Source organism: Anser anser, assembly GCF_964211835.1.
Source record: "Anser anser genome assembly, chromosome: 3".
NCBI lineage: Eukaryota > Metazoa > Chordata > Aves > Anseriformes > Anatidae > Anser > Anser anser.
Window position 1 is genome coordinate 71,776,347 of NC_139722.1, and position 22,060 is coordinate 71,798,406.

General features: G+C 34.9%; 1 protein-coding gene across 1 annotated transcript in view; it reads left to right on the forward strand.

The window, feature by feature from the left end:
• SHPRH (SNF2 histone linker PHD RING helicase) overlaps positions 1-22,060 on the forward strand; it is a 43,315-nt gene that overhangs the window by 18,055 nt on the left and 3,200 nt on the right. The window contains exons 16-29 of the mRNA XM_083828090.1: positions 895-983; positions 2,693-2,782; positions 3,873-3,980; positions 4,973-5,115; positions 7,136-7,309; positions 7,880-7,942; positions 8,973-9,198; positions 10,501-10,644; positions 11,361-11,462; positions 12,299-12,370; positions 13,442-13,630; positions 18,559-18,651; positions 19,147-19,233; positions 19,697-19,875. Coding sequence (XP_083684216.1) covers positions 895-983; positions 2,693-2,782; positions 3,873-3,980; positions 4,973-5,115; positions 7,136-7,309; positions 7,880-7,942; positions 8,973-9,198; positions 10,501-10,644; positions 11,361-11,462; positions 12,299-12,370; positions 13,442-13,630; positions 18,559-18,651; positions 19,147-19,233; positions 19,697-19,875 — 1,759 coding nt within the window. The remainder of the gene's footprint in view (positions 1-894; positions 984-2,692; positions 2,783-3,872; positions 3,981-4,972; positions 5,116-7,135; positions 7,310-7,879; positions 7,943-8,972; positions 9,199-10,500; positions 10,645-11,360; positions 11,463-12,298; positions 12,371-13,441; positions 13,631-18,558; positions 18,652-19,146; positions 19,234-19,696; positions 19,876-22,060) is intronic.

The window sequence follows — 22,060 nt, forward strand, 5'->3', positions numbered from 1 at the left end:
AGTCAAGAAATTTTCAAAGGATGCCTGACAAGCCTCAGTCTTGAGTCCTTGCAAATTCAGCACATAACTTTTGTCCTGTTATGACAATAGAATATTGCACGACCCTTACAGTTGGCAACTCTTCCAATGTAAGAAGGAACAAATCTTGTTCCTGTTATATTTCTAGATATCTGGGAAGGTGATTTGTTTTACTTCTCGTTTTTATATATTTCATGTCCTTGTACTTTCCCTGCTTTGAGAGTCTTCTAAGCCTATATTGCTGGTTAAGTAAATTTTCATCAGATGAGAGAAAAGGAAATCTTTTTTTTCAATGCTGCTGCTTTCATGTATGCAACTTCAATCTTGCATATCTTTTTAAATCAATTTATGTAATCTGTTTTCTGAGAAGTGATTGTCATGTTGGTACCTTACATCTGCGGTTATGCTCCCTACACGTATGTAATTACTTTTGTATTTCTGAAGTATGATACAACTTTTCTTGTGCGTGTGTGGTTAGGACTCTGAAAGAGTGAGTAACATGTGCAGTGCAAATTTAGTAATACATCCTTGCAATGAGTTGTAGATGGTGGGTTTTTAGTGCGACATTTAGGTCTTTTTTTTGACATACACAACCGTGGATGGATATTTTAAGATCAAGAAGTTTATAGATCTGACAATCATGTAATATACTTAACTTAGAAACTGCTTTAGCCTGTAAGATTCAATACTCTGTCTCTTCCCATTTTGGAGCAGGGAGAATGAATAGGGAAGATTTGCTTGAAGATGAACAAATATTATACAGCCTGTCTGAAAACCTCTTAGTTTATTGCAAGTGATGGCTGTCTGGACATTTAAAGACCAACTCAATTTGTATATGTAAATGTCCTTGTTTTGTTTACTCTTTTTTAAATCCAGGAGAATATGCATTGGCTGCAGAGCTGTACAGAGAAGTGTTACGTTCTTCTGAAGAGCACAAAGAAAAGCTCAAAACAGATTCCTTGCAAGTGAGTAAAGATTAAGATGTAAAGAGACATGACTAAGAATTGGAATAATCTAGATTTAATTTAACAGGTTAAACTTTTCTTTCTCCCAAGTGGTGTGCTGAATGACTCTTTCAGCCAGCTGTCATCAGTCTTTAGATAGGAATCTGTCCAGTGACCTTCATTTGTCTTTCTAAAACCTACTATGTTTCTAAAAAGCTTTTGCTTCTCAGTCATAACGATATCCCAGAAGCAGTGTATGATCTCCACCTGCTGTTCTGTAATAAACTTAACAAGCTGGCTTTCTAGGCTTGCGTATGTGACTGTGACTGCTCACATTAACGGTATTATTCTGCAGACTAGTGCAAATACAGGATGCTGGGATGGCAATAGGAGTGATATTAATGTGCCAAGTGATAGAGAATAATAAAATCATTGCACTGTAAATGATCTCAAATAGCATTAAAACACGAAAAAATTGAAGTATTTTTTTCAGGAAAAATATGGATATATTTTGAATACTATATAAAAGTATGAATATATTTTCCTGACAAATAAACAACTGTGTAACAGCTATTTCAAGAATTCTCAGTTTTAAATTGACCAGAATTCTTTTCGTCATAACAAGATATTTAAAATGATAATGACAGATAAATAAGAAATGATCTGTATATTTCTTTACTTTGCTTGTTCCATTAAGTTACTCTTTGATTGCTAATCTTGTATGTGGTCATTTGATGCCTCCATTGTGCTGCTTTGATATTCCTTGTTTGTGAAATTGGAGCGTTTTTCAGTTAGCATATCTCTATCAGCATAAACTTGTTAAGCTACTTGTGACAGCGTTGTTAATGAAGCTGTTTTACTGAATGGTATGTAAAGTAAATGTTTTTCTCAAAATGTGCACTGCCTAATATTGACTTTATGTAATAAAACTACTTCTGTTGAGTGCTTCCCAGTTGTGTAGCTTTGACTCTTTAAGAAAATGGCAAGCCACTGTGGGTTAGTGCTCTTTATTTGCTGATGTATTGATAGGGCAATGGTGGAGTGAGTCAAGGAGGTGAGAAGGGCACAAGATCATGATCGTGGAGGTTATTAAAATACATTCATGGAATATGCAGGCAGCATAATATTAGTAGTCTGGTTTGGGATACATAGGGTGAGCCTAGAATAAGAAGGGTAGAGTTGCTTTGAAGTAATGAAGTTGTTGGTTTTTTTTTCCCTGTAAAGTAAACAAAAAGGTTGTTTTATTCAGTCACCTTTTATTTCAGAAAAGTAAAAAAATATGAAAAATGGTTGAAGCTTTCAGGAGATGGGTTTTTTGCATTATTTTCTTTCGCTTCAGTAGGCTAAGTGACTTCTCCATATAATGTTCTGAAAGATTTACGAAAGAATGTGCTATAAAATAAGTAACTTGTTTTACGTAATAGTCAAGGGCAGTTTTAATTATGAGGGTGAGTACTGGACAGAATCTTAAGACTTGCCTGATGATTTGATAAGAGGTGTTGAAGGTTTTTTAACCTGTTTCACTTCCCACTTCAGTAAAATGATGAAAACGTTTATTATTATATGTTTTCAGATTAACATAGGGGTTAAAAAAAAAAAAAAGACAACTCACTTTAATTGAGTACTAATTTCTTGCCATAAGATTTCATTGCTGATTAAGCTTTTCCTGTCACAGTTATTGCTAAAAATTTTGTTCATAACTACTGCTGACCTTTTTTTGGTATGTTTAGAGACTTCATTCTACACACAATTTGATGGAATTGTTGGCAAAGCACACAGGAATTCCTCCAACTTTACGTGATAGCCGACTTGCAGAAGAGGTAAATCTTGTTCATTTTTATATAAATACATTTTGAAGAGCATCGTTTTATTTTTTTTCCTTTAACATTTTTCTCTAACCAGAGCTTTCAAGTTAACTATGTGCATCTCCTTTCAGGTTAGTAAACAGAAATTTTTGTAGAATTTCATAGCAACTTAATAGAAATTGTGCTCATTTTTTGATTGCCTTAAAACTCAACTTTATCACGTTTTCCTGACATTGATGTGAAGAAAAGGATTGGAAAATGTGTCTTTTGCTTACAAGTATAAAGCAGAGATTGTTTTTTATAGCAATCTTTTGCGAGCGGCTCATTCAAATACGTATGAGTCCTGTCTGTTTCTGGTAACTAACTTCCATCTGTAGCAATAATATAATTGTTTTGATAGTAGCAAACAGAAGAAACAATTTAAACACACCATTAAAATACACTAAGTAAAGGTATATAGTGATATCAGATTGTAATGGTAAAAGATGTGTGTGTATGTGTTAACGCTAAGAAACAAGATTTCTGTTGATCAGTTTTTAAAATATCAAATAATGTGGTACAGTTTACATCAGAGACACCTGCATGTCACAAATGGTTTTCACTCTCAGGAGTTATTTTTATTGGGAAAAAAAATAGATCTGATGCCCACAAATATAACACAATTTAAACTTTTATTGGTATTTTATGGATAAATTCTATATGCAGGTAAAGTAAAATTCAATTGTGAGGTTCTCAGGTTGTTTTAGGATCTTTCTATTGTTTAGCTTCAACACAATGTATTTTGATGTACAGAGAAGTAAGGATTATGTGGCATTCCAATTCCTTTTATAATGTGTTGTATTTCTAGTGTGTTATTTGGGCCTGTCCAAAAGCAAAATCGCATGGTTGACATGTAATAATTTGTCTTTGACTGTTTTGGGGGGCTTACTAATAAATTGTAGATTCTAGAGGGAAAAATTAAGTCTAAATATTGCTTAAGAACAAAGGTGAGGTAGCACTCAGGTAGCTAGCCATTCTAAAGCATTATGATAGCTGAGATGTTGCATTTTCAACTATACCTCATAAATAAGAGTAGTACATAATGTAAACTCTCACTTCCATACAGGCAGAACAACTTCGACAGCATTATATGAGTAAATCAAATGCAGAAGTTGCAGAAGCCCATCAGGCTTTACAGCCAGTTTTCCAGACCATTCGGGAGCTCCAGAGAAAGGCAGGTACCTCTTACATATTTGGTCTGTTTGTTTTTGTGTTTTTTTAATTTTATGTTCACTGGTTTTTTTATCCAGATCTCCAGCTACCTGTTATCTCTAATAGTTCTTTGAAGGCTTGTTTGAAATGGGACTTGGGCAGTATATGCATATTCATGCATACACACACAGAGCCCGCAAATATACTGTGTTCCCTGCACAAAGAGGTTCACAGTGCTCAGTGAACAGACGACTAAAAAGAGAAGCACATAGTAATGGCGAAATAGTTCTAGTAAATTTTAGCACTGTGCTTGATTGTTATGTTAACTGTTTCACATATAGTTTAAGTCAGTAAGTTAGAGGTTTTGGCCTTGAAACGTTTCTCTGGTGTATCAGATAATATTTCAGTTACTTCTAAAGGAACTGTTCTTTTTTGACATGCATTTAGTCATTGTGTGTAAGGCTCAATTACATTTAGTCAAGGTGACAATTCACGTTTCTTGGGAAGGTACAAACCAAACAAATTAAGGAACACCTGAAGTGAAATGCTGCTTGTTAAAATGGTAAAGAACTAATGCAGAAATGGGGTCATGCAGCACATGAAGTAATCTTTCACGTATTTTCACCTTTAAAAATTATAAGCTCACTTCAGTGTTGTTCTTAATTTCACAGAGAACTAACTTTCTTTGATGAAATGGTCCTTTCCTCTTTTAGAGAGCATGCTTTGAATTGATTATATCTTTACGTGGGTATTCTGTGTAGACGGCCTAAGAAAACCTGACTATACTGAAGCAGTTTCAAGATGTGGAAGTAGATGGGATTGTACAAAATTTCTCAATCCATGTACTCAAAGGGATATTTTCTAAGCATATGCTCATCTTCTGCTTGCTTTCCATGGAATTTACCAGTCTGTGTTGTTTAAGTGTGGCCTAGAGAGCAGGATAAGCCTCTGCCACAAAGATCAAACTTATTGATTGTTGAATGTTCACAGATAAATCTGTTCTTTTGCATACAGATACATTCTGGTTCTCCTTGGTGGTTGGATGTCATCCAGACTGCAATACAGTATGCCATTGATGAGGAACTTGTTCAACGTGTGCAAAATGAAATAACCTGCAACTACAAACAGCAGACAAGTAAACTCTCCATGGCAGAGAAGTAAGAGACTAACTAAAATAGGCTAATGAATACAGTTAAGTCTTTTCAAGTCTTCCAATCAGTTTGTGCTAACAGCTGCAGCTTAATAGCAGGCACTTGTGCTTCAGAACATCTGGGCTGCAATTAAGTTTCAAAAACAGTCCAAAAAATCAGAACTAGATAGAAGACTTGGAAAGAAAAGTAGGAGAATTAGTTCTTTCCTAGACAAGCATTCTTTAAAGCATTCCTTTGTATTATCTACTGTTGTTTTAGAGTTTTGTAGCAACTGCTCGTTGAGAAAGATCCCAAGTTTATTACGTTAAAATTGGGTAACCTCTAAAAGAAAATTACTCTCAGAAAAGGGAAGTGGACAGATTATATCAGAAAGTCCTTGTGTAACAACATAAAATAGCATCACTCTCTTTAGAGCAAAGAATTTTGGGTTGCTTTCATTTCAAACAGCAGTACTGCTGAATTCTAAATGTATGAAGCACTGCTTTACAGGTTCAAGTTATGCAAACAAATTGTCTTAATAGCTACTCTTTACTGTACTTGTTTTGAATGGAATTTCTAATATGGAAAATGAGATCAAGAAGTTATTAGTATTAGTGTGATACTTTGATGTAACAATTCCATTTTTTGTGTGCTATTACAGTATAATGATTTGGAGGGACATCTAGAAGTCACCTAGCACAAGCTCTTGCTCACAAATCGAGACCCATGCTCAGGGACTTAGATTGACTAAGTTGCCCAGGAATTTGTCTTGTTAGATTTAGAATACCTCCAAGGAGGGAGATGCCACAGCCTCTTTGTGGAGCCTGTTCTAGTATTTGACCCACTCAGTGAAAAATAAATATCCTTCTGTACAGTTAGTTTCCTCTGTTTCATCTTGTGTCTTTTCTCTGTTGTCCTTCCACCATGTGCCTTTAAGAAGAGTTTGGCTTGGTCTTCTCTGTCCATTCACATTAGATATAGATAAACATAGAAAGCAGTAAGTTCTCCTCTGAGCGATTGTATTTTAAGGGTGAGCAAGCCCTGCTCTCTCAGGGAGAGAAAGAACTTAATTTCCTATTTAATTTATTTTAGCATGTGCAATAAAAACTTGATAAAGTGTCTAGCGCTTTCTAACAATCAGTGGTGGAAGCAACAAATGGTAAACTGTCTTTGAGTATTAGAGATGGTTAATCCAGGGGATAATGTGAGAGTTTTACAAACTTGTGATTGCAATACATGTGTATTTTCAGGCTACCTGGTTAGGCAAACTCACCTATTTTAGTTTAAAATATGCATTGCTTAACTAGGTCGTTTTAAAAGCCAAGCTTCAGTAGCGTTGATAAACCTGTGCCCTTCTCTTCTCACTTTAGAAAAGGCATGTTTTGAATCAAACTCTCCTTATGGTATAGAAGAACAGTCTTGTAAAACGCTGTCTTGCATATGAATACCAGACCCTGTATGAACAGTGCACTCTCAGTAAAAGACCTCTGCCCGTAGGAAAAAACACAATATACGAAGTACTTGACTGGTCCTCATGTCCCCAGTCTAATTAAGAAAGACAGCTGGGATTTAGGAAAATAGTTGACTCATGTCCATTTTTAATAACTACTTAGCCTACAAAGTTAAAATTCATAGGAGGTGCATTTTTTATGATGGATGCATTAGTCTGCTGTGAATTGTACAGGTGCATTGACGGTCAATTTGTTGGCCGACAGATGCAAATGAGACTGTAATTGTGTGTAATTACTTATGTTCGGTAGATTTGTATTGTGGACCAGCATGTTGCTGGTTAGTATTGGTTATTAATATTTGGTCACATCTCAAGTCTTAGAAAGTGTCTTTCTATTCTACAAATGCCAGGCATCATCCCAGGGGTACAATGGAATGATTCCGAACAGTTAGCGTTACGTTTAGTAGTAATAAGCATTTGTTTGTGATATGAACTTCATATGTTTTCCTATATTATTATTTCTCTTCTTCAAAATACTGAATTAAACTTGGATTTGATGACTCAGTGTACTATTTTTTCCCTTTTTCTTCAAATCAGATTCCGTGACTGCAGAGGCCTTCAATACCTGCTCACAACCCAGCTGGATGAAGTGAAGAAGTTTCAGAAGATTGTAAGAGAAGCAGTGAAAAACTTAGAAGGCCCTCCCTCAAAGCAGGTTATTGAGGCTGCCACTATCTGCCATTTGCGACCTGTTAGACTTCCACTTAACAAGTATGTCTGAAAAATCTAAAATATATTTTAGAGATGTATTACACAATTTTTCCTTTATTCAAAATAAGAGATTATGGTCTTAATTTTGTTCTCAGTTTTGTGTTTTTATGTACGCAGACAATACAGGTTCGGTTGTTAGAATCATGACCTTCATTTTTATAGAATTGTAGAGCTGTAGAATATCCTGAATTGGAAGGGACCCATAAGGATCATCAAGTCCAACTTCTATCTCAAACACAAGACAACCTAAGAGTTAAACTGTATGTCTTAAGAGCATTGTCCAGATGCTGCTTGAGCAATGACTGGCTTGGTGCTGTGACCACTTCCCTGTGGAGCCTGTCCCGGTGCCTGACCACCCAGTCGGTGAAGAACTTTATAGAATGATAGAATTATTTTATGCTTATGAAACCTTTTGCTATCAGATATTATATCGCATGTACATATAAGACTTAAACTGCTCTTTTTAAGGACTGTGTAGTTTTTTTATATATTGGAATTGAGAATTACAGGAATTATTGTGGTTTCTGATCAAGTTCTGAGTACTTTTGTTTTCAATCTCCTATATTGCAGCTGTGTCTTTTGTAAGGCTGATGAGCTGTTCACAGAATATGAGTCGAAACTCTTTTCTCATACGTAAGTTCATAGCTATATAAATTTTTCACTTCAAAAAGAAAAGTGAAAGTTGGAGTGTTTTGTATTTTGTGCTTAAAGTTTTCTGAAATACTTTGTGAACAAATTGCAACAACTTCTTGCTTGGGGTTTTGATAGCAATTTCATGAGATTAATTTTTCTGTGTAAAATTCATTTGAAAAAGTCGTGTACAAAGAACAACTACATGCCACTCTTTCTCAGGCTGCTATAATTGGCAGTATGTGTGAAGTGTTGAAGTGTTCAGAAAGAGCATGTATAAATACATGGTGTAATGCCATACCCTTCCGCTGATACTTTTTTAAATTATTCTGTATAACTCAAAGTAACACAATTTGACTAAAGCCGCAATGAGGGAGGAGACTTCAGACCTGAATGCAGCTGTGATTTGAAGGAAAGGTTGCACCAACCCATGGTGTGAAAGGAATATATGTAGTGAACAGTAGTGAGGCATAGATTACAGTCCTCTGAATCCTTCTTGACTTCTGTCTCATAACCCTTACAGCGTCAAAGCTAGATTTGAAAATTGTAACGTCACTTGAGAAAACATTTGGAATATCTTCCCTAGTGGGAGCTCTGTTAGGATCATTGGAATCATTAGGAAACATTAGGGTGTTTTCTGAATCGGCATTGTTTATTAAGAAGGTATCTGGGAAGCTGCACTATTCTTAAGCAGTGCAATGCATAACATTATATTTTGCATCAGAATTTGACTAACTCTTGCTGATTAAAGAAGTCAGAGTTGCATTTTTTTAATTGAATGTGATATTCTAGAATCATTAACTACTGAAAGATAATTCAGATGCATAAGCATCTTACAAAAAGCTGTTAATGATTTTGAGCTGACGAAATGGCCTGTACAGTGATTTGAAAACAAGTAGCAAAATATCTGTCTGTATTTGTTTAGTTTGGTCTTTCCTTTTAATCAAATATTAGAAGGCTGAAATATATGATGAATAGTAGAAACTGATGTGGAATTTTAAATCAGTGATATGTTGTTGGTTTTATTTTTAAGTGTTAAAGGCCAAATGGCTATATTTGAAGAGATGATAGAAGATGAAGAAGGGCTAGTTGATGACCGTTTGCCCACCACAAGTAGAGGACTCTGGGCAACCAGTGAAACTGAGCGTGCCCTGAAAGCTATTCTCTCCTTTGCTAAAGCTCACCGGATGGATGTTAAGCTAACTGAAGAAGGTAGCATATTTCTGGAGCTCTTTGAAGCATGGAAAAAGGAATATAAGGTACAGTAAATGAGATGGTAAAGAAATATGGTCCATTTTAAGTAATACATGCAAATTTAAGCTGTGTATGAACAAATATTTAAATTGCACTCCTGAAATTAGTTTGTCTACACAAAACATTTTTGTGGTGATTATTACACGATTTGATTTAAAATGGTTTATATATGGTTTAAGGATATCTAAAAGATCTGTACTGGCAAATAAGCAATTTAGTAAGCACTGTAATTGCACCTGTTAGGGTAGTACATAGATACAATTAAATGTGGTTTTCTGCTTAGTTAAATCAGAATGTAGCAAGACTCAGCAAATCAAATGTTGGTCAATTCTGTAATTCAGTTAACCTTCAATCTTGTGCTAGCTATAGATGTCCCTTCACACGCTTTTCTTTTTTTCCCCGGATCTTATTTGCCATGCAATGTACCCTAGAATATTAGTCTGCCATTCTTTGGATCAGAGAGAACTAGTGAAGTATAATGTGGCTTTCTTCATGCATCCTTGCATGTCTGGGTGTCCTTGCAGTAAATACCAGTGTTGGAGATAGGGGAAGAACTTTTGCATACAAGGGTGTCATCCTGTCTTATAGCTTAGATATAATCAAGTGTTTTCTTTCAAATACTTCTCCTTTTCATTTTTGATAAACAAATAGTAATTTTTAGCATTTGCAAAAGGTTGTGGAATTTCAGTAAGATCACTGAATGTTTTTTGATACAGTTATTAAATTGTGGAAAGTTTGGGAAGGCATATTTTATGGTATTATCAGTAATTTAAAAATAATATAACATTTGTCAATTTGTATGTATAGTATACTTCCAGTCCAAGACGTTTGTTTTGTAGAAAGTCAGCATTTGCTTTTACTTGAGAGATCTGAATCTGATTTAATCTTCACCCTGTGCTTGTCTGTTCTTTTATCAAGACCGTTAATATTTATTTAAAACATACTTCACCTTCAAGAAGTAGTGTTTGTACTATAATAGCTAACTGTTCAAAATTTGGTTAATCATTTTCCCTTATTCAACATCTGCATGGTCTTGCCAGGCATTTTGTTTCTGACTTTTTAGTTGTGTAATAATAATAGCTGTAGAAGAAATGAGACACCTCTTTCATAAAGAGACTGGAAAAGAAAGTAAGCAAAAGGTATAGGGATAATCTTGCCTTCCTTCATCATTTGTTGTTGTGTCTGAATTAGTGTAAAGAAATACTATCTCTAATTCAAAAATGTTTTCATATTATACAGTGTATGGTGGACTCATAAAGGGAGCTCAACTCAGTTCTGCTACTAATTTGTTTAGGCTTTTCTTATAGTTACTTCATGAATATTGGATGGTTCTAAGGGATCACGTGTCTGCTATTGATGAACTAGCAATGGCTACGGAACGGCTGAGGGTGCGTCATCCTGATGAGCCAAAACCAAATCCACCAGTTCTCCACATCATAGAGCCACATGAGGTGAAGTACTTGACGGGAAAGAGATGTTTTTTTCAGAAAGAATAAAGTTTGGAGACTGTACCTCTCATGTGTGTGTGTATATAGAGAGAGGGAAAGAAAGAGAGAGAGATCTATGTATAAGTTCTATAATGCGCCTCCTTTTCAATTTCAGAAAGCTTGGGTGGAGTAAACAGAAAATACGCCACTTTTATGTGTAGTGTATGGGCCTTTTTGAGCTTATAACTTACGTGGATATATTCTGTCAGCCTTCTGGCTGTATGAGTGGCATGTTTCCAAAAGACTACTGTCTTTGCAGCAGCAGGTGAATAGCTGAGGGACCTGTCTGGTATTGCCCAATTTTGCAACCTGGTGGAAAATGAAGTTGACCTGATTTCTCACCTGCATTGTTAATTTCCACAAGGACTTAAAAAAAAAAAAAAAAAAAAAAAAAAGGCAGTAAAAAAGAAAAGAAATAAACACCTTATTTCAGTACCTTGGAATCAGAGCCACCTCTGAGGCATTTTCTGTTCTTGAACACAGAAAGTGCTGGGTTGATTTCACTTAATTATTTTCCTTGCACAAATAGAAATATGTTTTCAACAGAAAGATATTTTCCTTTTTTTCCTGTGAAGACTCAGTGTTAGATCAAAGTGCTACTTTTTTTCTCTATAGGAAAATAGACATTTCATCTGTATTTTTTGTTGTTTTTATTCATGTGTTTAATATTGTTTCCATAGGTAGAGCAAAATCGAGTGAAGCTTCTGAATGACAAGGCAGTTGCTAAATCACAACTACAAAAGAAATTAGGACAACTTTTGTATCTCACGAATCTGGAGAAAGTAAGGTTTATGGTTCCTTGATCTTTACCAGACTGAAGTGATATATTCTACTTACTTGAAGAAACTAGCTGTTATTTCATTTAAAACTCGCATTTTCAAGTAAATGTGTTTCCTGTAAAGGTTCACACTACATGTTGAATTCATGTGGTGTTCTGTGTTAGTGCATATTCATAAAGTTATTTATTAAGTGTTATATTTTGACCATCTGATTAATTACACAAATATAAAAGTATGAAGTGGTTATAGATGGTTAAAATACTCATTAAACTAACTGGGATGTGTTCAGAAGAAGGCTTGTAAATTTATGCACCTCTGCATGCACCCTTGCTATTCTACCAAGACCTTGTTTACTTAAATAGAAGGACAAACAGTTCTATAGGTTAAATATTAAAAATGTCAAACCAAACACCATATATATTAGTGTTAATCATAGTGTTCAAGTAAGCATAATTTTAAGTAAGCATAATTAAGTATATTTAAGTGTTTTTACAACAATATCAAGCTGAGAGAAAATATAGCAAGCTTCTCATTTGAAGCTTCAATTTTGCTCAGATTTTTCAAAACTGTACTGCAGGTATTATCTGAAGGACTGCAGTGTAAATAGCACTTACACAAATTATTTTGAGAAACTTGAAAAAAAAACACTGGACTTTTCTTCATGGGTGATGTTCTTCAATTAGTGTGCACACCTTTTAAGGATCTCAGCATTTTTCCTAGAAGTTTAAGTATAGAATAACTTTTATATATTAATATAAATTATGTTAATATATATTTATAAATATAGAATAACCTTTTATTCATTAAAACACAGAACACATTTTTCTTCTACTTTACAGTCTCAGGATAAAACGACTGGGGGAGTTAATCCAGAACCATGTCCGATCTGTGCACGTCAACTGGGAAAACAGGTAAAATACTTAGCAGTTTTTGCTTTTGTAAAATCTTTACCTAGATCTGAGTTATATATCAAGGCTGCCATTATGTTTCATCTCAGAGTTGGAGGAGTTCACTTAAAGGAAAAGTAGCCTCGTCTTTAACTTTGTCCAAGACTGTCACTTGAGAAGATGGTAGCCATCACATTTCAAGGAAGTTTTAAAATGCTTTGCATCCTGTTTCTGCATGATAGGAAGAACCTTGTAAAGCCTAGAAGATCTGTTGTTTGGTTGTCAGACATTCAGTCAGTTCCCTCTGCTACTTAGACCCGTGATTTTTTTTTTATTCTTAGTATAGCCTGTAGAGCAGACTAGTACAGGATAGACTTTGTAAAACAATTTCTGCAGCACAATCTTTTGTTTCTAACACATTCTGTTAATAGAAAATCAATCTTTTATGTTCAAAATATTTCCTTTTAAAAATCCAAACACGTTGCCTAGGACTTCAGTAGTGTTATGAAAGAAAACGTTGTAATTCATACCTCTTGTAAAGAGGCTGTGGATGCCCCGTTCCCAGAAGTGCTTAAGGTCAGGTTGGGTGGGTCTTTGGACAAATGATTCTAGTAAAAGATGTCCCTGCCTGTGGCAGGGGGGCTGGACTAGATAATCTTTAAAGGTCTCTTCTAACCCAAACTATTCTATGACTCTTTGACTTTTACAGAAGTCTAATACAAACAGTTGTGTAATCTTGTTTAAAAATGTTGTAAATGCTCATTCTGTGTACTTAACCTATGCATTACAAATTAGTGTTCATAGAAATGAGAGACTGTCTTCAAGTTTAGAATTGGGAAAATGCCAAAAAATGGACAATAAATGTAGAGCAATTCTATGGATTATGAATTACTCTGTGCTGGAAACCTTTGAAATCCAGGCTTTTTAGCAGGTGTAGTGGTAAAAATATTTCTAATATTCTTTATTTTTAAGCTGATTACTTCAATGAAAATAGTGCATCTATGAAGATGTAATTTAACATGTTTAATACACTGGTTTTCCTTTGCATTTATGTGAAACTGATACTGTTTCATTTTTTTTCAATTCCCTGCATAGTGGGCAGTGCTGACATGTGGACATTGTTTTTGTAATGAGTGTATAGCTATCATCATAGAACAGTACAGTGTTGGCACACGCCGGAGCTCGATTAAATGCGCCATTTGCAGGCAGACAACATCTCATAAAGAAATATCATATGTCTTTACTGCAGAAACTGCAAATCAGGAGGATGATATTCCTGTAAAGGTAAGCTGTGCCTTGGGGAGGGCCTGGTAAACAGATTAAAAATTACACGTTTGTTAAAACTAATACTATCTACGGGTGAGAGGGTGGAGTGAGAGCTTCTGATGAGCTTAAGTTTTGGTGTTTTTTTTTTTTTTGCAAGTGTTTAATACTGGTTAGAAATAAATGTTCTTTGTTTGCAGGTGGATTTTTTTGTTGTTGAGGTGATGATTTTTCTTTTTTTAGCTAAGGAGATGTGAGGCTTTTTGGAGGCATAGTTTTGATACCTTTGCTTGAAATGTGTAAAGTTTGAGAAAACTGCCTGTACCATAAGATTGTTACTAATTTAAAGTATTTATATTATCCTAAATCTTCATTGTTAGCCAGAGAGTATAAATCCCAATTCTGAACCTAAGATTAGTCATCTGAAATGTTTCTTGAGCTGTTTGGGTACAGTAGTTTCTCATTTTGCTTATCTGTGAAATGTCTGGTATACAAACCATAATTAGGGGGGAAAATGCAACTCTAAATATGACTAATGAAAATTAAAAGCCTGGAAAAAGCTATATTAAGAAATAAATTATATTAAAAAGCTATATTAAAGGCTATAGCCTACAGACTACAGCTGTGCTTACTTCATCTAACTTGCCCACTAATAAACTAGTGGTTTCACTTTAGGTTCTAACGAGCATATTCAGTAATTTGACCAAAATTTTAGTAATAAATCACAGTAGAGAAACAAAGTGTTTATCCCATAATATATCATTTATCAAAGGCAATGCTTTTCATTGGAAAGTGTTGACCATTAATCAGTTCTATGGAGAAAGGTTTCTCTGGTGCAATATTATGGGGGGACATTCTCTTTTCCCTATGCATGTAGCTAATAACATAATTGGAAGGCCACTTTCTTGGAGCTCGTTTCCCATTCTTTTGATCTAATTGTGTGGTGTAAGCAATTTTCCATGTTTTAGATTAGTTTTCTGGACCCTATACTGCTGGGTACTCTGAAACAACATTGTCACTTTTTTCTTTTTGTTGATTTGTTTTTTTGTGTGTTTTTGTTTGCAAAACCAAAAGGTAGACTTTGGAAAAACTGAGTGCCTCTTGCCTGTTTGCATTTTAAACTTGACAGTTTTGGTCAAAGCTTCATTGACTGGATACCTTATACCTACAGAAAATAAGATTATTGAATAAAGAATGACCTTCAGTCTTAAAACGAATGTCTGCATATCTGGGGAATTTCTTTCCCAATATTTTCCATTGACAGTGTGCAACAGCTCTACTGATGACTGGGAGTTGTATCTTCCATTGTGACTCTTTGTTCTTTTTAGCCTGGCTTTCTAAGAAGTTATGGTCTTTTCACTGTGCTGTCTTAGACTTCTCCCATAATTTAGCAACTCATTGGTTAATTTCAAACAGCGTGACAGTCTCTTGGGTTTCCATGATAATTCATTTTCTAGAATTCTTATAAAAACAGCCATCCATCTGAAGGATGGCTCAGCTAAATACTGCAGGTTGACTTTCCCCTTTCTACAAAAGATTTTAAAATTCAGGTTTTATTGGGGAAACTATTTGTAACTTGTGTGCATTACAGGCTCATCAACATCATTAGTAGACACAAACATGTAGGAAATCAGTCACAATTGCATTGTTTTATCTGCCTTTCTTGGTAATTGAGAGGTTTTGTTAGGTTAAAATCTGGGGAGGAGGAAGAGATAGCATATCTCTGGATCTTTAACAGTACTGACGTGTAGTACAAGGTACGTCACACAAATCTGTTATAATGTTAAAGCAAAAGCCTGTGGTCGTTGAAGCTCTAGAAAAAAATAGAGGATTCTGGATTAAAATGCAAAGGTAAAAGACTCGTTGGTAATATTTTGATTTAGATGATAATACTGTCTTTAACTAGAATGTGATTATGGTACAGCTGGACGTAGCAATCATAGTTTTCATTTGGTTAGTGTAGTTAAAAGTAATGAAGTGTGCTGACAAAAACTTCCATGTTATCTGTGCAAATCTCCTTTGAACCATGCGTGTATACTAGGGTTGCTGGCCTTTGCGGAAGTCAATGCTACCATATTCAAGCTAGGTATCTTAGCCTTCCTGGACAACTGGAATTATTTTTTGTGAGTAGATGCTTCCTAAATCAAATTATTAGACTTGAAGTAGTTGAGAGCATGTGGCACCAGGGGGAGTAAATGGGCTGTATTTCTGAAGTGCTAATTATAGAAGTTCTAGCAGAGAGCTTAGTCAGGGTTTAGAGATACAATCCTGTTTCTAACAAGAAAACTTCAAATGTCTTTTATAAATTACATAAGTAAAGTAGAATAACCAAATTTCTGAAATAAAACACAGAAGGAACAGGTCACCTACTCTCCTGCATAAAGGGCTATAGAGTTCCCTAGAACTCTATAGTGTCTGCATCAGAATTTGAGGTGAAGCAAAAAATGAGTTTCATGTGAATTTTCATTGTGTTTTCAGCAAGGCCCATTCTTATCTGAAAAAAAGAAAAAGTTTACATTGTAGCTTCAGTGTATTTGCTATCAAAGCAAGCAGGAATATTAAAAATAATATTTTTCGTCTCATTCCTTTAAGGACAATTGTTAACAAAAGATAACTAACTTGCTATGTTTTTTGTAATATCTTGTACTGCAATATGTGAAAATTGTGTGATTTATTCAGAATTTGTATTTTCATCTGAAAGTTCTTCTGCTCTTTTTGGTCTTTTTCAGTATTTGGTGTCTCTTATTTTGTTGTTTTTATTTTGTGGTGGTGGTTTTGTCTTTGTTTTGTCGTATACATCTTATTTTGTTGTACCAGCACTAGTCACATTAAGTTAATGCATTAGATGTGAAAGGACTACTGTAAAAGGGAGCATTCTATGCTGAGAGAGAGCTCACTGGCATCCTTGTAGGTTTTGCTTCTATAAAAGCTTCCAGTGTCTGTTTAGTGTTATAGTGGGCATTGCTAGTCTGTTATCTGAGAAATTGCTTGTTAGAGGGTAGTTTTGATTCTGTGTGCTGTTCCATAATTAATTAGAACTGGCTGATCTGTTTTTATATTCTCTTCTGATATTCAAGAAAATAAAACTTCAAGGTGTGTGGGTGATGGTGGGGTAACTTTTTTTTTTAAAGAGACTGGAAACCAAGAACTCATAATAGCCAGGATACTTCTATTAGTTTCAGCTCTCTGTAAACACTGAGAACAAAATTGAATTTCCTTGTGTGCTGTGAAAAAAAAAAACTTTGGTCAATTGTTAGTTCAATGATGAGTCAAATATAGTTTGTCTAATATGGTTTAAGCAGAGGGATGAAGAACTTGGCACACTTGACAGACATCTTGGCAGAAATGACTGAATATTAAGAACTTGGAAAGGTCATTCACAGTTTTAAATAAAGTTAAATTAAAATCTAGTTTATTCTGTGTCTGTGAAGAGGATATAAAATCTCAGGCTTCCAGGGTTTTACACTTGTGAAATATTTTGCCGTGAGTGTTCAGAAGGTGGAATCCAACTTCAGATGCTGAGACAAGTAACCCTAACAAAGAAAAGTAGCAGGAAGGAGTGATGCTTGAAGCAGAAGAGTCTCAAGTTTCCTCAGGTTAGACAGGTGCACAGGTTGAACTGGCAGTGCAATTAATGTACTTCATTTTGAATTTATGGATTGGCTTTCTGCAAGAAGTTTTCTTATTGGCAGAGGTTTATATGTGGTCAGTTTGCTTTTTTTTCTCAATAGATTTGGTATTGTGTGTAAAAATAATTGCTTTGCAAATAGTAAGAGATTCTGTATAGTGTGAATGATCAAACAGCCTGGCGTTGGCTTCCAACTTGTGCTTAGACTGCTGTCATCCTTCCCCACTAATTCTGCAAGCGGCATAACTTCAGTAAATTTGATCCCTCATTGTGGCAAGCCAACATAGTTAATTCAATGTTCAGAGGACAGGTGCAGACAGAAATAAAACAATATTTGTCCAGCTGAATCTAGTGCAGCTTGAAATTGCTATACATGTAAGAACTAGTAAGCAATTAAATAACGGCTTCTTAAAAAAGCATATTAGGTAAAGATACTCTAATACAAAGTGCATGCTGAAGGAGATAGAGGGAGATACTAAACAACTTTTTTAGAATCCTCTTCATGACTAAAGGGGAAAGAAATGTAAGAATATAGAAACCAAAGTCTACAAGAAATAGTATTGAGTTCATTAAGCACTGAAATACTTCCAAACGCAGAATATGAAGATGTTTTCATTGCAGTGCTGAATCCTTCAAGAATTAATTCAGTTGTACTTATCAATTTCTTGATATTTTAAGGTAATTCGCCAGCTTTATAGTAATGAGTGTAAGTTTGTCGTTGCCAGAGTGGGAAAGAAAAGCAACAGAAATAAGGTTCATGCAGGCTTTTTCATTATCACATTTGAGGAAGCGTGAAGGGAGGGGAAGTTAAATGTGTGTTTGGAAAATTCTTTAAAGCATGTGATTCTGAGTAAGTTAAACCTCATCAGGCCTAACTGACATATTGGGGTGCAATTGCACTGCTTGGGCTATCCAGTGTGCTGCATCCAGACCTAGGAAGGCATATCTGTAGTCCTTCATTCTTCCATGTACTGCACATTCTGTAATAAATCTTTGATCTATAGCAGTGCCTTACATGGGAGACTTAAAAGCAGTTCAGTGCTACTTAACCAGCCCATCCTCCAAGTTCGTAATGTTTGAATCTGTTCCAAGTCCACCTGGGAGGTTGCCATCTGAATAGGTCAAGAGCCTTCAAAATTGAAGCATTATGGTTTTGCTTTTTAAAAAGTATGCAGCTTTATGAAACAATTTGCTGATGTCTTTTTCTAAGATGTGTAAGATAAATAAGAGTCCTAATATAGCACTGTTCAATTAAACAATTAATTTGGAAGTTGTTGTTTAGTATCCTACTCTACTAATGATGTTTTTTCCATTTTCAAAGGGGAGTCATTCTACCAAAGTGGAAGCTGTGGTTCGAACACTGAAGAGAATACAATTTAAAGATCCAGGGGCTAAATCCTTAGTTTTCTCAACGGTATTAATCACCATTTTCTGTTTTGTCTTTGTGTATTGTGTGTTTTCTGTGAGTTTAAAATGGTCATAATACTTCCTGGGACTTAGTTTAGCTACCAAAATGTTGAATCATTCTGTACAGCTACTAGATTGTTTTGAGAATTTGTAGGGCAGTTCATGTACCTGGGATACAATAATCCTAGTCAACAGATGTAACAGCTTGTTTTGTTAAAAGACAAACGCTTATATGGGAGCATTAGAAATTCTAGATATCTTTAAATTTAATGCCCCTATGTTTTTGATAGATTATAAAAACATTTTTTTGTGGTGGCTGCCAGTTACTTTTATTCAATCTGATTTTTAATTATATTTCCTATTTAGATTTATGAAATACATGGCTCCTGCCATGCAAATCTTTTTTAAAACCTTAAATGTTAGTTTTGAAAGCTTTAACATATTGTAGTTGTCATTACTGTTTGTAATATTGACTTCTATTGTGTTGTGTTTTTTTTTACAGTGGCAAGATGTATTGGACATAATTTCAAAAGCTTTGTATGACAACAATATGACTTTTTCTCAGATCAATGGAATTAGCAAGTTTCAGGTACATAAAAGATATTTTTCTTTAAATTATTTTCAGTTGAGGAATTATAGTTCTTAGAAGTTAATTTGATCCTTTTACTTCATTGCTTCATTTGAGAAACTAAAAGGGCAGCAAATTTGTTTAGCAGAATCTTTGGTCTCTGAATTGTAAAATCATATTTGCCATAATTTAAAACCTTTGAAGATGAAATAGTACATTCCTTTTTGAGAGAGACATGTTGGCATGTTCATGCCAATGTTGAAATATTAAGGATGAGACACACTAATCAGTGTTGCAAGAAATCCTCGCCTTCCTGACAACCTGTCTGGTACCTGTTTGGTGATGACAGGGCTTGTATCAGTTAGGCTACAGACGGTCAGTATGGGGCCTGGAGTGTCTGCTATAATTGCTTGAAAATATAAAGATGTCCCTGTGCTCTTTATTCAGGAACTTTTGTCATGCTGCTGTGATGTTTGCCTTTTAGGAAAATCTCTCTGCATTTAAATATGATCCCAAGATCAATATTTTGCTGCTGCCCCTTCATACTGGTTCCAATGGACTAAACATAATTGAAGCGACTCATGTTCTGCTTGTGGAACCCATTCTGAATCCTGCACATGAGCTTCAAGCCATTGGCAGAGTACATCGTATTGGCCAGACAAAGTAAGAGTTCAAATTGTTTTAAGAGGTTTAGATGGTCTAGAGGTCCAGAGTAGACCTGCATACTGTAATTGGAATAAATCAATTCACTGAACTTCTCAGTTCTGGAGATAAGGCTATTCATAGGGACTCTATTTTTAAAGATGATCACATGAGGAACAGAAACAATAATAATATTGAAAAGCTTGATAAAAGTCCACAACATGTACTTTTGGCAGCTCTTGTTCTATTGGGGTAAGATGCAGAGGCAAACTGCAAATTTAGAAGTTTAGTAAGAGTGTAGGTTCTTGAGTCCAAAATCCTGAAAACCCTTGTTCAGCTGCTGCACTAATTTGTTTGCCTTCAATTCCTTTGTTTTTAACTTTGAAGTTCTACTTCTAGGCATGTCCAGAAATGTCTTAGTTTTGCAGGTTTGAGCAACTCACCGTTTATGTCATATGTGGCTAAGTTCAGGCATCGCCTGAACTTAGTTCATCGTAGTTTCCCTGAGAGGTTTATTCTGTCTGGTCATTCCCAGCTCCAGATTACAAGCTGTGTTAAGTAGGGTTTTGTTTTTTTCTCTTCCCTCTTAAAAATGGAAGCTGTTATAGTGGGAATCATTTCACCTGGTAAAATGCAGCTTTCGCAAGGATGTCTGAGGCCAACTTTCTGGCTTCTTCTATTGCCTTGGGAATTGAGCGATTATACCACTTAAGAGAATGCCCTGATCACTCTTAGATTGGAGTCCTGCCCGTACTTAACTTAGTTTACAGAGAAACTGAATAAATTCAGAAGAAAAATTCCTGAATACCACATCTGGTTCAAGTACTTGATCTGCAAATGGTTGGAGGGTAGAAGAGTACCAGAGAAAAATAGTCTGTACACCTTGTCTGTATTTTTAAATAGTATTTAATGGGCTTTAGCTGCTGCTGAAGACGGAGTACTAGTCTATGTGGACTATGCTCTAACTTATGTTGATTGCTATTTTTTTCAAGTATTTCTCATTTTCTATGGTTAGAAGGGCTCAGAAAGTAAATACATATATATAAAGATATATATTTAAAATAATCTTATAAAAATGTAAAATAACATTGAAAGATTTTCTTTAATGTATTGAAGAAAATCTATGAAAACCATCTGAAAGTTGCAAAAAGTTTGGGGACATGGAAGCAGTGACTTAACTATTCAGTGTTCAAGTTTTTGTGGAAGTAGTTTTGCAAACAGCACAAGAAGCAAAAGCTTGGAGAGTGAAGGAGAATCAAAAGAGAATAAATCATAACAAACCATAAATCAAAACAGTTTTTCTCCTGCAGTGTATTCATCATGATTCTATTGAATTTCTAAGCAGAGATTTTAAGAAATTGTATTGTGATTATACCATTGAGCTGCCCTGCTCTGTTGGGGTAAAATATTACCTTGTAGTTTGAAAGCAGAGAATATTTTATCACTACTATAGAACGCTTTTCTGCAGCTGCAATGCTGCTTAAAGAGAAAATGTATTTTAAAAGGAAATTATTCTTTATAGAAATACTAATTTGAATTATTCAAATGAATGACTTTCTCTTTTTAGTACTTTACAGTACTAGTCATCTCATGGTAAGTAATTGAGTAATTCATTAATGTTTAAGAAAAATGCTATGATTTAAGTGGATATTTTGTCTTAAGTAAAACAGGAGGTCATATAGGTTTATCAGAGGAAGATTATTTTGTACAAATAAATTTAGTTCCTTCTCTTTGCATTATTACTTTCCATGAAGTTTTATAGAGAAACATTCTCCAAAATAGTTTTGCGGTTATTTCTCATGTTAACAGCAGGACGCTAGACCAGTTACAGCACACTCCGTAAAGCTGATTAGCTTTTCACAGTTCTTCTTTCACCTCTGAGTATATCATTTTGAGAGACTGAGTTTCCATATCTTTTGTTTCAGTGTTTTAGACTTTATTTGAGTAGTACTGAACACTTAACTTTTGGAAAGTTTGTCCTGAATGAACTATATGCAAATATTTCTCCTTAGGTTTCATGTTACTTGAAAAATAATAATGAAAGAACCCTGCGCGTGAAGTTAGAAACATAGTTAAAATCAATTCTGGAGTAATATTCTGGAATAATAATAATGGGGTTTGTGTTTTGGAAATGGAAGCAAAAGGAGAGGGCATGAATGAGTGTATATGTGAAAGAATGCATATGGACAGGTGGATATTTGTGTGT